The sequence below is a fragment of the Nannobrachium achirus genome (assembly GCF_963921795.1).
Source record: "Nannobrachium achirus genome assembly, chromosome: 4".
Lineage (NCBI taxonomy): Eukaryota > Metazoa > Chordata > Actinopteri > Myctophiformes > Myctophidae > Nannobrachium > Nannobrachium achirus.
The window spans coordinates 45,687,815-45,704,458 of NC_137813.1; the positions used below are offsets into that span (position 1 = coordinate 45,687,815).

General features: G+C 41.6%; 1 protein-coding gene across 1 annotated transcript; it reads right to left on the bottom strand.

Moving 5' to 3' along the window:
- Window positions 1-2,633: 2,633 nt before the first annotated feature.
- colgalt1a (collagen beta(1-O)galactosyltransferase 1a) lies at window positions 2,634-16,374 on the bottom strand. The gene is made up of 12 exons (XM_080724949.1): window positions 16,025-16,374; window positions 10,573-10,683; window positions 9,458-9,575; window positions 8,363-8,497; window positions 7,991-8,195; window positions 7,136-7,255; window positions 6,814-6,890; window positions 6,575-6,681; window positions 5,502-5,634; window positions 5,257-5,384; window positions 4,949-5,155; window positions 2,634-4,119 (listed from the first exon to the last, which is right to left on the bottom strand). The coding sequence occupies exons 1-12, from the start codon at window positions 16,243-16,245 to the stop codon at window positions 3,837-3,839; spliced, it is 1,845 nt and encodes a 614-aa protein (XP_080581075.1). The 5' UTR covers window positions 16,246-16,374; the 3' UTR covers window positions 2,634-3,836.
- Window positions 16,375-16,644: the final 270 nt, after the last annotated feature.

Sequence of the window (16,644 nt, forward strand, 5' to 3'; positions counted from 1 at the left end):
ATCAATGCTGCAATGTAGGAAATACTCTGTTACAAATAAAAGTCAGAAATTAAAAATGTAGTATTCAAAGTATAGTAAGTATTGGTAACAAAATGTACTAAAATGACCAAAAGTATAAAGTACTTATTATGAAGCACGTCCCAAGTTTGTATAAAATGTGTAAAAGAAATCATTCTAAAATATCAGATCTACAAGCTTGTAGATCAAATGGCCGAAATGCACACAGGGCTGAAGTGGTTAATGTATGTTTTTAATAATAATCAAAATCTGACTCTGAGATGTAGTGGAGTAGAAGTAAAAGTACTGAAAACTGGAAATACAGTAAAGTAGAAAACATTGCAGGCCTAGTAGTACAGTAAACTAAAGTACAGTAAATGTACTTAGTTACAACACTGGGTGCAGGACAAATGAAGATCATCAAAGCATATAAATTGGGTGAATGTGACACACCCAAATCTAATGACCTGGTTTGTGATGGATGTGGGAAGCCATTTTTAATATCAACTGCCTCATGAAGTGTCTTTGAGTTCATTTGGATTTAGGACCTACATTTTAGGTGACATTGACTGACGACCACAATAGAAATAATAAATAAGCCCTCGGGCCTCAGGCTTTTTGTGTTATGCTTTTAGCAGAAGTGTACCACTGTAGCCTACTATAATTTTGCAACTGTTAATAAAGTATTCAATCAATCCATCAAAACAAAACAAAGCTTTTCCGTTGGTTGTTTTGAAATGTTGAAACTTACTAACCTGAGAAGTTATCAGTTTTTAAACGGACTAAAGTTGCATCATGGGCACTCCAAACCCCCCATGAGGTAAAGTTACATCATAGGGATCTCCAGCATGGCCTGCATGTCTTCACTCCCCAGGGGGGGCACTTTGATCTGAAGACCACCTGAGGCTGAACAAAAAGAGACCATCCAATGACTAATAGGTCAAATAACGTCTGTCTTTGCACGTTATTAAAAACATGTATTATGTTTGGTTTGAACCTAAAGTTTAAACACCTAAGCACAAAATGGCGACTCCTAGAGGATCACCCTGGTCAGTGTCACTACGAGAATGTTTACCGTTCTCGTGGGAAATAAATGGAAAAATAGCCTAAAAAGGATACTAATACATTTTGAACTCTACTACAGTCTTTTATCTGAATGGACAAACACGACTACTTACAGTTACCGTGACCATCCGTAAAATAAACTTTGGAAAGGCAGCCAGGTGAGGTAGGCCCTCTCCTGTCCGCAGCCCTCAGACCCGCGTGGACTCGTGGAGAGAGAAAGCGTTTTTGGGAGGCCTGCCCTTGAGAATGTAGTGCAGGGTGGGAACAACCAGAACCAGGGAAGTTGAGGGATTCGGGAACAACACTGTCCAGAGTCATATGCGGTCAAGAAAAGATGGTGAACTGATGCAGTAGGCCTACTGTAGTAGTTTGCACAATGCTGCCATCCTGCCATCACGATTCCATCCCGACTCCCGCGTCAAATCCAGTAGAGTTAGCTCAGACCCCTGCGGGCATCATTATCGGCTGTTGGACCGCCTTTAGTTTTTTAGCCCCTTTTCCACAGGCCCAACACCACACCACTCCACACCACACCGCCAACTTGTTCCAGGTTTTCCACTACAAGGACCTGGTTAGAGTGGTGTGAAAGTGGTACTAAACGTGGTACTAAAAAGTATCCAATCTAGAGTAGGTCTGAGCTAGGCCAAACAGGGCCAATTTGGCCAAACACTTCATAATGACTGATCATTCACTGACTTTTCATTTAGACCACCAGGATATAGTTATACATGATAATAGATTCCATTGTGTTATATAACCACTATTATAATCTATTATAGTGTATTTATAATTATCATAGTAGGCTAATACATTAATACTTTATAGTGTATTATAATCACAGTTATAATCCATTATAGTGTATAATTTATGATTTTTGTAATACACATTTATATTGTATTATAATCACAGTTAAAGGGGTCAATTTGTTTCTTACCGGAAAATGTAGATACTTTTATGTGGTGCAGTGTGGTGTGGTGCTAAAGCTGCAGTCGAAAAGGGGCTGAGTAGAGTAGAGTCTGAGTCCAGTGGCACCTGCACCTCACTTTTTTTTAAATGTTATTTTTACAAAATGTAAAATATTTTTGGAAAATGTTTGGAAAAGATTGAAGTAACCTATTATTTTGAAGATGCACACTATAGGCCTACATTTACCCTTCAATGTCTTGTTTATGGGGGTTAAATGATTGAAAACACATTTTATTTGGCACTTTTTTTATAAATAAATGTAAATATAAAATGCAAAATAAATAATTTAGTTGGGAACCATGGCTGATATGTAGGCCTACTGTATGGTCAAGGCATGCTCAAGTCACCAATAATATTTTGCCTCAACAGCAGTTTTGCATTGTCTGTTTATCACCACCTTAACATTAAAGAAGAGAGTAGGCCTAAATGTCCAGTGCCATGACACCACAAGTAGAAAATGTGCAGGCTATACTTGACCACAACACGTTTTTAAACAAAATATTTTATTTTGGTTTGAAGGCACAGTTCATCACATTTTTGCATAAGACATCCATGAGTCAAAACCTTCTTGCTATAGTAGAGGCATTAAAATGATCTTCCTAGGAGGTCCAGGAGAACCCTCAAAACTCAGGCACAATAAATAACTTGAACCATGATGATCATACATCTGTATCTTTCGTCGAGGCCTTTTATCTTGTGGCACGCATTCAGAGAATTTAGATTGAACCCGCTTTACAACAGAGAGGAGGCGAGTCAGTCAGCTTGGATGTGGCTCAGAGGGCTCTTTTATGGAAACCTAATTGCCATTTAAAATTACACACCTCCCATACCAGAAAGTGAGGCGTTAACAGCGGTTTGTCTCGCCCATAACTGTTGGGGCAACTGGTTGCAGGCGTGGGTCTGAAAAACCTAACCAGAAGGAGGCGATTCAGCCTGTATTGCTACAGTAGCACTGTAAATCAAGTCATTTAGGGGTCGACAAGTTAAACAACTAAGCCGTGTGCCTCTTTTGATTTGTACATAAAGCGGTTTTTCAAACAGCTCGTGTGCGTTGGCTAATGGTTACAGAACAGACAACCAATTTCAGGTTTAGAGAAAGGAAACAATAAAGCTAAATATGAAGCAAAAGCATGCAGACTTTCCTCCTCTCTCCACAATGGACAAAACGAATGTTTGTAAAGGTTATAACTAAATGTCACAAAATGTTAATGCATATACTTCAATATTCTTGTGGGAAGCACCATTGTTTAGCTGTTCGCATGACATTCAAATGCATTACAAAAGTTAGTGTAAAATGTACAGGAGGTTCCATTCTGTATGACAGACAGCTGTGGGGTACTGCAAATGCCATTCTAAATGGCAAGTCTAGTTCCATCATGAAATGAAAAGTAAAAAGTGGACAAAACAGAAACACATAAGATGCACTCATCCCTTTTAAACCCTATATACTTAGTTGACCAGGGTCCCCCAGGGCTCCATCCTTGGCCCCCTTAGACTCGACACCAAATCTCTGCGCTGAATACACCCAATCTGCAAGCTCACAGGGTGTCGCAATGGGACACATTGTGAGCTTGTAGATCTGTAATTTTTTGCCCTGTTTTTTCCCCCCCCAGAATAGGGATGCTAGGGCTCATGTGGTTAACATCACATCTGGGGAAACAATTACATCTCCATCGGACACCACCCTCACACTTCCCTGCAATGATGCACACTGGGATACTTAAATATGGAAATAAACGAAAAGGCTTGTTTGGAGTGGTTCGCCTACATTCTTCTGAATCTTCATGAGGCCCCCACCCAGTCCCCCTTCATAGCTCGTCTCGCGTCGTGCTGTCCCAAGGTGACTGGAGCACGTCTGTGTTCTGCGCCTCTGTGCTTATCTCGGCCTGCTCCTGGGTCTTGCCCGGGGCCGAGCGGCCTCTGCCACTCCTGTCCCAGTCTGTGCGGACCTCCTCGTTATCCCACACGGTGGAGGTCTCTGTGTCACTGATATAGCCGCTGTCGCCGGTGTAGTGTGTGGGGAACACTAGAAGGGGCTCCGCCGAAAACGCCTTGAGGTCCCGCGATTCAAACTGTTCCATATAGTCAGACCTGTGGGAAAGAGATGGATATGCGCTGTAACTCGAGAAAACCCTGCACACAAACACCTATTAGTTCTAACAGCTGAGTAGGGTTGGGCAATATGGAAAAATACAATATCACGATATTTTCCCAAGCTGTATCACGACACACGATTGTATCACGATTCTTTTTCACGTTGGTTTTTATGGTTATTTTTCAAGTTACTTGACAAAAACTAGACTATCTGGGTTCCTTTTGGGAGGTCTAAATTGAACTTTACAAGTATGTAACTCTGACAGTATACAAATGAAACCAAATGGACCTGTAAGGGTCCATTTGGTTTCATTTGTATAATGTCAGAGTTAAAGGAGTAGTTCACCCCCAAAATGACTTTTTTTCTATTGATTACTCACGCCATGAAGACTAGAGTTCAATAATATTTTTATTTTTTTGTCAAATTCCTAAGACAAAAATTTGATTCGAGTAAATTTACCCCCATTGATTCCGGATGGGGACCCGTTTCGAAACGGGTCCCCATCCAGAACGAATGGGGGTACGTTTATTGTTATCACATTTTTGTCTTAGGAATGTGACAAAAAACTAAAAATATTATTATAATATTATTAACTCTAGTCTCCATGGCGTGAGTAATCAATAGAAAAAAAGTCATTTTGGGGGTGAACTACTCCTTTAAGTGGAGACCTTGACATTTTAAAGTTTCACGATATATACGATATCTCTGAAAAGGCATATCGTGGAGACATTGTATCGTCTCAGCGATAATTATCACCATATCGCCCACCCCTACAGCTGAGGTGCAAATAGTTCCAACAGTCGAGGTACAAATACAGTAACTTACACGGGGTGTTTATTGAACATAATGGGAAGAAACTCATCTACTGGCAGCACCCTCTTTAGTGGCTCTGCTCTCAAGAGCTTCTCAGCTCCTTGTAATGATATCATATAACCAAGTGTCCAGTAGGAGTAGTCGGCCTCCACCAAGTTGTGAATGTTAGGTACGGCTTTCTCCGGGTGATCAATCTGCATTCTTTTCCGTCCAATATAACTAGAAGAAAAAAAATGAAAATCGAGTGTGCATTTGTATACCTATAGGGTAAATACGTTGACAATTGATATTAGTGATGCCTTATCTGGTTACGCTCTTACATGAGGTCCCAGTCCAGCCCCTCCCTCTCCACCTCCTCCATCAGGTGCCCCAGTCGACGCTTGAAGAAGACCTCAAAGCGCAGATCATCCTCGATCACCAGGGACGTCTGCAGGCCCCGCTCTACAACCTAACGTCAGACACAGATTACTCAATTACTGAGTGGATCAAGCAGCCATCTGGTTCACAACGTTGCTGTTCTATTTATTGATATTACACCTAAGCCTCTAGCTTATATGTGGCTGACCTCCTTCCAGATGTTGAAGTGGGAGAGAAAGCAGCCCAGCTCTCCTTTAGTCAATGGGCGGCCGTGATACGGATCACTGTAGCCAGGGAGCATATGGATCCCCATAGTGTGAACCTCACTGATGTTCATTGCTCTGAAACAGCGAAAGAGAACACAAGTGAATTAAGATAATGAGATTGTGGTGGCAAGCATAGTCAAGCATACTCAGTGCAGCAGTGAACACCTGTAACTACATTTATTGAGTTCTTTGAAGCAGGCCTCATCCATGGTTCATTCATGGGGAGGGGGGGGGGGGGGGGGTCTAATAAGCAGCACGCTGACACATTGACTCTGCAGTGGGCAGTTAGTGCTATAAAGAACGGGCCAGAGGGAGGTGGAGCACTATTTTTTTATAACTCAACTGAATAAAGAATGACTTGAAAGCATGACTTTGAAACAAGTCAGCTGAGCCAACAGAGTGCTTGAGGCTTCTGAGGTGTGGCCCGAGTGTCTGCACTCAGCTGCGGATGGCCTTGTGTATTGACTAGCTTGCCGTCCCAAGTTAGCAAGCCGTGGTGGATGCAATAGTTTATCACCCGTTTCAATGCTCATATTTTAAGTCTACAGTGTTAGGAGAAATATATTGCATTTATATTTTCTCACATTACTGGCTGTACTAAATTCGCTATACCCTGCAGGAAATGTAATGCACCCGTTACCTATTTGTCGACTGTTTTCTTGAATGATCTGTGTTCATGAATGCTGCTTACTAATTTTAGGAAATGAATAAATTTTTCATGTCATTGATTTGATGTGATACTGTAACTTCTGTCTTTTTTTTTTAGCTCTATTTGTATTGATTGCGTATCGCTCATCCCATTACCGTTTACATTTTGATTGATTAATTACATTACACTTAGTTTGTATAGTGATTGAGTTGACTGTGTGGACTGTGGACTGATAAGTGTTGTGTGGGCTCTTGTGTTTGCAAAACATTGTGTCCCATCATAAAAAACAACAACAGAGATATCAGGCACAGACATAAACATTCATTAGTAAATTGCACTGCAAGCTTTTGACCAAAGTAAACTTACTTTCCATCTACAGCTGCAATGACCTTACAGGCAATTTCCTGCTCATAAAGTGTCTTCAGCATGCGTTCTCTGCGGTCTGCCCGCCTCTGCAAGTTTATCATGAACACCTGCACACAGGAAAACGCACAAACCAGCAAATGTAATGCCACCTTTGCAACAGGAGAGGGAGCCATTCAGCAAATAAGCAGAGAAAGAGCCATTTTTGCAGCTGCCATCTTCTCAGAACTCTCATTACTCACCTCGTCAAAGCCCATTTTGTCTGACTGTTTGCTAGGGGCAGGTATGTATTTGGAGGGCATCAGTGGGGCGTTTCGCACTATACGGTGAGAGGGAAGATGGATGCAGAAATGGTAAGAATAATAACCAGAGCATCATGCTTAAAAGCGTACATGATACACAAAAGAATCCTCAGTATGATTTTTGTGTGTGTGTGTGTGTGTGTGTGTGTGTGTGTGTGTGTGTGTCTGTGTGTAGCAGAAGAAATAGAGAACTTGAAGCCAATGAAAAAGGGAGGAGCTCTAAGCAAAAACCAAGGCCTTGGAGAGGATGCATGCCACTCACCAGCAACCTCCAGCAAAGAATGCAAGAAACTGTCGGCTTCATCCTTCAGCGTGTTGTGGGCTCGTAACGGCACAGGGAAGTTACCGAATGTCTCTTGGTTGCACACAAACATTTGCACATCTGCAGAGTAAGCGAGGAAACGATTCAAAAACATGTAATGATGGAGTCTAATCTCATCTCTTCTCTCAAGCCAGACTATGTTTTCTTTAAATGCTACAGAGAGTCTGTAAATCCTTTTTAAATATCTATCTATCTATATAAACACATTTCCATTTCTGCTAAGCAGCAAGCTAGATAGGCTTTGACTAATTTGATAAATTTGATTTGCAGTAAGAATTATTTATCCGACTGCAAATGCAAAATGGAAGTGTGGGATGGGGGAGTGGGACAAATCATTTCATAATTGTGTGATCTATCTGACAGTATTTATTTATTTCCATTTTATGTTAAAACAATGTAAACCAGTAAGACTCCCTAATTGGGAGATAGTTTGGCATGAATAGAGGCAACGGTGCCGGAGATAAGAGTAGGGCCAAAAGTGTGACGTGACGTGACGGACAGACAGCCAGTGGAGGTTTTCATAGTAACTTGCGACCTGGCGGTCGCAACTAGACCGCCAGTTTTCCTACTATTCCATAGACATTGTTTTATCCTGGCGTCAGGTAGGACACATACTACTAGTTGACAAGTAGTCCTGCCTGAAGTTCATAATATGCACACTATATTCTCTCTGGCCAGGCAGGGATTGCCTCGAGTGGTAGCAATTTGGTCTCACATGTGGGTGACCCGGGTTTGAATCACATATAAAAGTTATGGACTGTAGCTCTAAGAGTGAGGAAGGATAAAATGCAATACCTGCCATGCGAGCAGAGAAGGCAAACACAATGATATCGTCAAAGGCCCAGTTGTATTCTGGGTGTGGGGGGTGGAAGGCCAGCTCCCTAGATGCCTCCTTTCTGAGATCTATCAAGAAGGTGGAGTGCACCATGGGTACTGCAAAACATCCCCTTCGCACCTGCTTCCTGATGGGTATGTAGGCAGGAGTGCGTTTATAGTAACCCTAAAAAAAGAGATGATGATTTACAGTTTGGTTGATTTATGGTTGAGTTGGGATTTGAGGGCATTCATTAAGTCACTGAGCTCTTTCCAACGTTTAACACAAATAAACACACACACTTTACCCAAGAAGTCATGCCACGGCAGAAGACACACGCACACACACTTTACCTGGGCAGTCATGCCACACCAGAAGTTGGAATACGCAGCACGGGAGTCCAGCATTGGAGCTACAATGGTCTTATTTTCATTAATGAGTCTCCACAAGACGTCGGGATTTGTGAGTAGGTTATCACAGTCCACTGCCTAAAAAACATTCCGAAAAAGGAAATTAAACACATTTTAAAGTGAACAGTCTGTGAGAAAGTTATGAAAATGCACAAATGAAAAACAAACAAACCAAAAACATCTTATTCATCTTTCCACTGTTTAAGTGAGACTGTCAGCATATCCAAATATAGCGGGATAATTCCTACAGCAAAATTATCGCTGTCCTGGAATCTGCCACCTAATTATACGGTGCCGATCCTAGACAATGTGGGCTGGAGCACGCAGCTCCTGTGTTTTAAAATATGATTCACATTCAGGCAGACTTTGCAGAATCATAAGAACTGGTGTAAACTAGTTGGATTACGCCAGCTTTGAGGAGAGAAGAGAAGAACCGGGTCACATTCTAACACTGTTCTTTTTGTATAAGAGCTGCTTGATTGGGCACTGTGGCATGGAACAGCTGCTTGATTGGGCACTGTGGCATGGAACATCACACTCATAAGATTTAGTAATGGAAAATATAGGGATGTCATTTCCCTTGAATGTGACTACAGCAAAATGCCTGACATTTTAAGTGTAATGGATTGTGCACTCATGTAGAGCTGTCACAATTATTACATAATGGCCTGATCAATTATTTGCAATTATTTTTCATAATTGTCATAATCGTTGTTTTTTAAACCTTTTTAAACAAAAATATATAGTGGAAATAGCCAATCTACAAGCTCATAACATGTGGCGATGCGAGGGGCTGTGGGCTTGTAGATCAACGAATTCTATTTAAATTTGTCCTTAATTAATTTAAATCAGTCGTATAGAATAATTAAATGTTATTTATGTCATTTCAATTCTTTGTATATTCAAGTAATCTGTCATATCTGCCCTGTGCAACGTTTAACAAATTAAATCTTTAAATCGCAATTATTTTTCACAATTGATCATCAAGTAAAATGTCATGATGGTGACAACCCCTACACTCATATGACAGACACTCACTAGGAAGTAGTCAGCCCACATCCCACGGGCTGACTCCAGTGCTGCTTGCCGAAGCTTCATCACATGTGCGTACCGGAGGTTTGTCCAGTGCTTGGGGCTCTCCTCATCCTCGTACGTCCTGCAAATAACAAACAGGAGAACAGAGGATCAACTCCAGAGGGTGAAATAAAAACATCATCTCTTGAGAAGAAAACACCATCTCTTGAGAGACGCTACATACAATGTAGCAAAATGTGTACACAGTAAAATCCTTAGTGTCAATTCAACCCTGAAGGTCAATTTAATAATCAGGAGTATGAGTCACTACCCATACAGGTACAAGCAGCGGAAGGCTAGTCTGCCAAGCTGAGCAAGACTGTGATAACTACAACGCAACACAACAACAATATTGGATATAATATGAAAGAATGTAAAAAAAAGAAAACACACGGAAGAAAAAGATAATATAGTGCAATTAAAATAAATACAAATAAGGAATGAGATAAAGCCCGGTGAGGACTTTCTTTAGCAGCAGTTAGCAGGTACTGTAGCTTGAGGATGGATTCACATTTGTACAGTCTCCCGAGCAGTGTTGCCAGATGTACGATAATTAGCGTATTTGTACGATAATTTGACCCTCTGTACGATCAATAATTCCAAAAATGCCCAAATGTACGATAATTTCGGCATATCACCAAAAAGACCGTGAATTCACTATTTTCCCTGGCTGCTGATCTGGGATCTGGTTTGGCTTCTCAAAATAAGACAGGAAATCAGTCAATCTGACCCTAGATCTGTACTTGGAGGCATTAAAAACACTGGTTGCTTCTTTCCAGACCAGTTTCAGGCTTTTATTTGTGTAAGTTGCCTGCCTCCATGCAGCATATCTGATGCGTTTTTGTCACGCAGGAGTCTCAAACAAGGTCGTCTCTTACACTAAAGACGCATTTTTTGGTGAAATTATGTTTTTACGACAATTACGAGAGTGATTTCTCTTTTTTGGCTGTGTACGATAGTTTCATGTCAAATACGATAATTCTGAGCCTCCGGTACGATAATTCAACATTTCCCATCTGGCAACACTGCTCCCGAGTTATAAATGAACAGTGACAATTTTACTGTTTACGGTAACTGACCTGGGCTCCTCTTGTGGTCTCCACTCCACATAGTGGTATTCCTTCTGTACCTTGATGAGCCAGTCACGCAGGATGGCTGTGGTGTTGTCTTCATTGTGATCAGTCGCAACCCTGTCAACATACAGATCAATGAATCAACTCGGTGTATAATTTTCAGTTCTGTATTTCGGTGCTGGCTAGACAGCCTTTCTTTGACCTTAATTTAAGGTTGGCTGCACGTGTGGTAGTCCCAATATGACTAAGCGAGGAACAAGAAAGTGGAAAGTCTCGCACAACCACAAAAGGTTTAACGGTTTAACGATGACGTTCCATCCATTTTTATGACAACTAATCATCAAGACAATGGTTTTATGACCAAAACGTTTGTCTTTTTAGCACTTTACACTTTGGTGAGCATGTAAACATTAAACAATAAGGAAAAATGTATATATTTCTAGTCTCTGTGTAAGGATCCATCATCCTTAAATGTTTTGTGGTTGTGCAAGTCCTTCACCACTCCAGTCCAACATTTTTAATTATTTTCTCTTGCCATACCATATAATCTTGCTCTTGTTTATCCCATGTGTATGATCACTACCATTTCAAAGAAGAATGCACCTCCAAAAAACTGCCTAACAAGTAGATGCTGGCCTGTGACAGGAGGAGTACAGAATAAATAAGTCAAAACAGCTTGCATTTTTACTGTGCAAAATGCATCACAAAACACAATGTTGCAAATGATTAGAACCATGACACCTTATCTACAGTAGCATTGTCAGATGATCATTTCATCAGGTGAAATGATTCAATTAATCAATGACATCTTATATAGGCCTGTCAGACCTAGAAACATTTATCATGTGAAATGATTACAGTGACCCATGACACCTTATCTACAGCTAGCCTGGGGCCAGCCTATATACTAATGCAGCTAACTAACTGCAGTACATCCCCTCCTTGTTTTAACATGTGTGGGGATGATGTCTACTAGCTGTAGCTAGGCTACTATCTACAGTAGCTGTCAGACCATTTCATTTCATCAGGTGAAATTATTACAGTGACCCATGACATCTTATCTAGGACTGTCTGTAAGTAGATAAGGGGTCATGGGCCTGTCAGATGTAGATAAGGGGCCATGGTTCATTCATTGTAGTCATTTGATCTGATGAATTGTGTTTTGTGATGCATTTTGCACAGTAAAACCTTTCGGAGCTACAAGCTGTTCTGTGGACCTTTTCTTCTTTTATTCTGTAGTCCTGTCACTGCCAGCCCCTACTTGTTGGTCTACTTGTTGGTCTAACTGTCTCCACGTCTAAACCCAGTCTCCATGATGGTGGGCAGGGACTTTACCCCTGCGCCACCCGAACGCTCCCAACACAAGATATCTGTGCAGCACTGGTAACCTGATCAAAAATCTGAAAGTTTGAAACATTATACTACTGCTTTATACAACAATAGTCCAGTGTTTCCGGTTTTACAAGGGCATTGTCTGCAGCTGTGGGAACACAATGAGTGAATGAATGACACCAAAACCAAGCACTATGACCGGATTAAATTACTTCACACAGCGAACTATATACTTCCTAGAAGCAACCAGGGGTATTCAAGAAGTGAAACTGCTAAATCTGCATTAATAGCCGAGAACAGAAAGAAAGTGACACAAGCAATGTATGCGGTGTGTGTGTGCAGTCTGTGCATGCATAACTTTAATCCTGCAGATTTTTTACATCAAGCCACATGTTGAGCCCTGTGTCATTCCATAAGCCTGGCTCTCTGTGGGGGCAGTCATGTTGAAACATGACGACACCGTGGGCTTTTCACTCTTGAGCCATTAGTGAGCCCAGACGGAGCTGCTGGTCTATAGTAGTGATTTTCAATCTCTTTGTGCCTAAAGGGACCCCGATGGGCAGGTCAGAGGTCAACATATAAAGGCACACCTGTATTGATATTATCTACAAGCTTGTACTGTAGATCTGGTATTTCTGCTATTTTTAAACACTAGCCCTTCGGGCACGGGCCTACTCAGGGCCCACGCAATGTGTTCCATAATAAATGCCTAAGAAGAATACTTCGAAAAATAATATTTATAACTTTTTGGATAGTTGTATTTATTTGTGGACGTTGGGGCTCAACCAGCGAGAGCCATATGATATGACTCTGCCTTATAACTCCAGGAGAGACATAACGTCCGAATATTAGCGCCCTCTCCTGGAAGTTATAATTTATGGCTAGTGTTGCACTGGGAGGGCGCCCAGCGCAACACTTTTTTCACTACTGTAAGCAAGGAAATGCTTTGTTTGTTTTTAGTTTTTAGTCAAACTATTAATTTCCTGATTATTGATTAAGTAGCTGTGTAATAAGCGTGATAACGTCTGGCTCAGCTGTCTTTAACGAGAGATAAAATCCTGACAGGCTGATATGGCACCTCCGCTTCACGGACTCCAGCCATATCATCCTGTCTGGATTTTATCTCTCGATAATGACCACTGAGCCAGACGTTATCCCTTAAATGGCACATTGTTTGGGAAACACTGGATAGTAGGCCTACTTAGGGGTGGGCGATATGGAAAAAAACAATATCACGATATTTTTCCAAGCAGTATCACGATACACGATTTTATCACGATTCTTTTTTCAAGTTGGTTTTTATGGTTATTTTTCAAGTTACTTGACAAAAACTAGACTCATGGGTTCCTTTTGGGAGGTCTAAATTGAACTTTACAAGTATGCAACTCTGACAGTATACAAATGAAACCAAATGGACCCTTACGGGTCCATTTGGTTTCATTTGTATACTGTCAGAGTTAAGTGGAGACCTTGACATTTTTAAAGTTTGAGAACTAGACCAAAATGCAGGTTTAAATTGAATCTCCAATGAATCTCTGTATTAACGATTAAACAGGATTTTTTACAAGGCTCCCTCAATTATATCACGATATATATATGATACCTCTGAAAAGGCACATCGTGGAGACATTGTATAGTCTCAACGATAATTATCACCATATCGCCCACCCCTAGGCCTACTACTAGCTAGTGTACACAACAGGCACAGGCAATCCACACATCAACAACAGCTGCAGAGTTTGTACTCTCCGTGGCAGACAGCCAAGTCCAGCTCTCTCCGCTGATGTCACAGGTTCCTGTGAGAACACTGCAGCTCCATGCTAAACCACCTCCTCTCTCCGCTGTCCAACCTTCAAATAAATGCCATCAACCCTCTGGATTCAGGTGAGGCTCTCCACACCACCACTAAAAATATCAATCCTATGCTCAGATACTTGTCAAAGCACAGATTTAGTACTAGTGACATCAACTACCGTCAAACAGTGGTATCTTGCTCACATTCAGTCTAGAGACGTATGTCTATTTGCAGACATCAACGACTGAAATGACCCCGAGCCCATCTCACACACACACACACACACACACACACACACACACACACACACACACACACACACACACACACACACACACACACACACACACACACACACACACACACACACACACACACACACACACACACTTTTCTTTTTACTAAATCAATTAGTGTTATAAATAATCTAATTCTTTTTTTAAAGAATCTTAGACTTGTGTCAGGTTGTGTGGTGCTCTGGTGCATGCTTGTAGATCTGCTATTTTTATAATCCATTAGTTTTGCAACTGTTGCACCCCCTAAAGGCACATTAAAGTTCACTGTTTACAACAAGGGACACCTGCTGGACACTGCAGCTGTATGTGTTTATGGAAGATTCTAAACAAAACTGCGGTCCCCTGACACAAATGTGATACAAAAAAATTACCGGTACCCTCTGCAACAGAAGCAGCAACTGTAATATTAAGCCCTTGTTCAACTCCTTTCAACGGATAGAACAAGAGGATAAATAAAAGGACATCAGATACAAAGACCCTCAAATACAAAGACTGAAATCTGATCAAGTTGGGAAGTGAAGCACCTACAGGAGTTTTGTTTGAACACGGTGTGGGTCTGTCATGTGTGAAATCCCTCCCCCTTTAGCCCTATAGCAACTTTACTTTTGCCTGTCCTGGTAGACAGATGTTTATATAAGTATCCATTTACACATTCCATGCTTCTCTATAAGCCTAACGCTGGGCTCAGATTACATACATTTTTAAACTCTTATAAATCTGGTATAGCATCACACACTACACTACAGGATAATCTAATAAAACTCTCTTGACGAGTCTTATAAGAAGAAGTTCCCCAAGAAAGGTGGAAGAGGTATTTATTTATGGTGGTGCCAGACCTGGAGGATGGCCTCTAGGCTAGCACACAGGTACTCTGTGTTACATTCTTCATCAGTAGACCAACATTCTTGCTTGTAAATGTAAAGTAGTAGGCTACTAGCTGTATAAAACTCCCCAAACTTTCCTTACAATATTAAGAAGTTAGCCTAATGTCCTCATAATTTAGAATACAACCATCACTCCAGACGCGCTCTGGCTATTTATTCTGTAGGACAAGGACAGTGTTGTCTGCTGAGAGCCTGCATAATGTAACTGGAGGTCAAGATCCCACTCACTTGGTTATTTAATGCTCTCTTAAGCACAGCTGTACTGTGTCCTTAAGGGTCCCTGGGGGTCCTCAGCTAAATTATTGGTCTGTAACTCTGTAGGTAAGCTAAACACAACAGCCAACATTTTACAGTGTAGGTGCCCAGAGATAAATATCCTCTCAAATTGGGGTCATTGGTCTGGTCTGGTGACTGGTCTAGTGCATATCAAAATGGGGGTCCTTGAATTTAAAAAGGCTGAGAAATAATCACTCCTCCTCTAGTCTACACAGCATAAAGCACATCCAAGGCCAAGCCAAACCAGAAAGCTGAGAGTGATATATGTTAGTACAGTAGTACACACTTGTAGATGCATGTGGCAAATATCGCCAGGATAACGCGAGAGGAAATCCCGCAGCAGATATTTCCTATTAGTACCCTAATCCTGGCAACACCACAATGCCCATCCCATTCCCCATCCCCTCCACTCCACGTATGCAGAGCACAGAGCAGCAGACACTGCATCATACATGTATGGCTACTGAGGCAGGGCAGTGGCCAAGAGAGACCACACAGCTGCTCATCACAAACTGCCTGTCCATAAACCCTGACATTACTTTACGCATCAAACTTAATTTTTTTTGAGCATATCATTCCAAGTCAGTTTTCGGGTTTTCTTGCTCGGCCACGTATATTTCAGCAAAGTAGCCTATAGTTGAGTTGACATAACTTTCTGCACACGTTTTACCTCGTTGCTGCAGTTAATCCCTTTTCATTAAGCAGACACACATAGATGACAACGCATAGTTGTTTCCACGTTATTTCCCCGGTAATTACTTAATTACTAACAAAGTTACCAATAAGTTAAAATAACATTTTACAGTATTTACCAGGAGCACTTAGCCATTATGCTAGCGGGCAAATTTGCTCCTTTTCTCCAAATCACAACTTACCATACTGCTAGACGCTCCTTGGGATAGTTAAGACGTTCGATGGTTCCGAGGAAATAAGGCAGGGAATGCTCGGCATTTCGGCAGATGAGCGCAACGAACACCCTGGGCGCTAGAAGTGCAGATTCGGGGCTCCAGCGTTCCTCTGGAAAATACCCCCGAGCAGGACTGCAGAGCAGCAGCGGCAGCACCAGGGCGCTGAGGAGGGGGGCGAAGCGGTGCATTGCAGAGCACAACTGAGAGATAAATACTTCAACTAATGCCACGAAGAGTGAAAGTCACTGGCTGCTGCTACCAGTTATCTCTCACCTGGGATCATCACCCACTAACAACAGCAGCACTACAGCCAACAACCACTGCACTAACACACCGCAGACAACACAGTCAGTCACACTGTGAAGATCCGCTTTAAAAGGGGAGGGGTGTGTTTTCCGTTGAGATCTTAAAGGGGGTTGGACTAGTGAGGATAATTTCGCTACAAATTAACACCCCGAGGGCTTCTTGCTGAAGTTAGGCTGTTAATTTCACCCTCAATAGTTGTTGGGGTGGGTCAGCTATCAAAGCACTGGAGCACTGGAAAATATATTATTTTTTTAATGAAAATTGCTGGATATGCTCTCAAT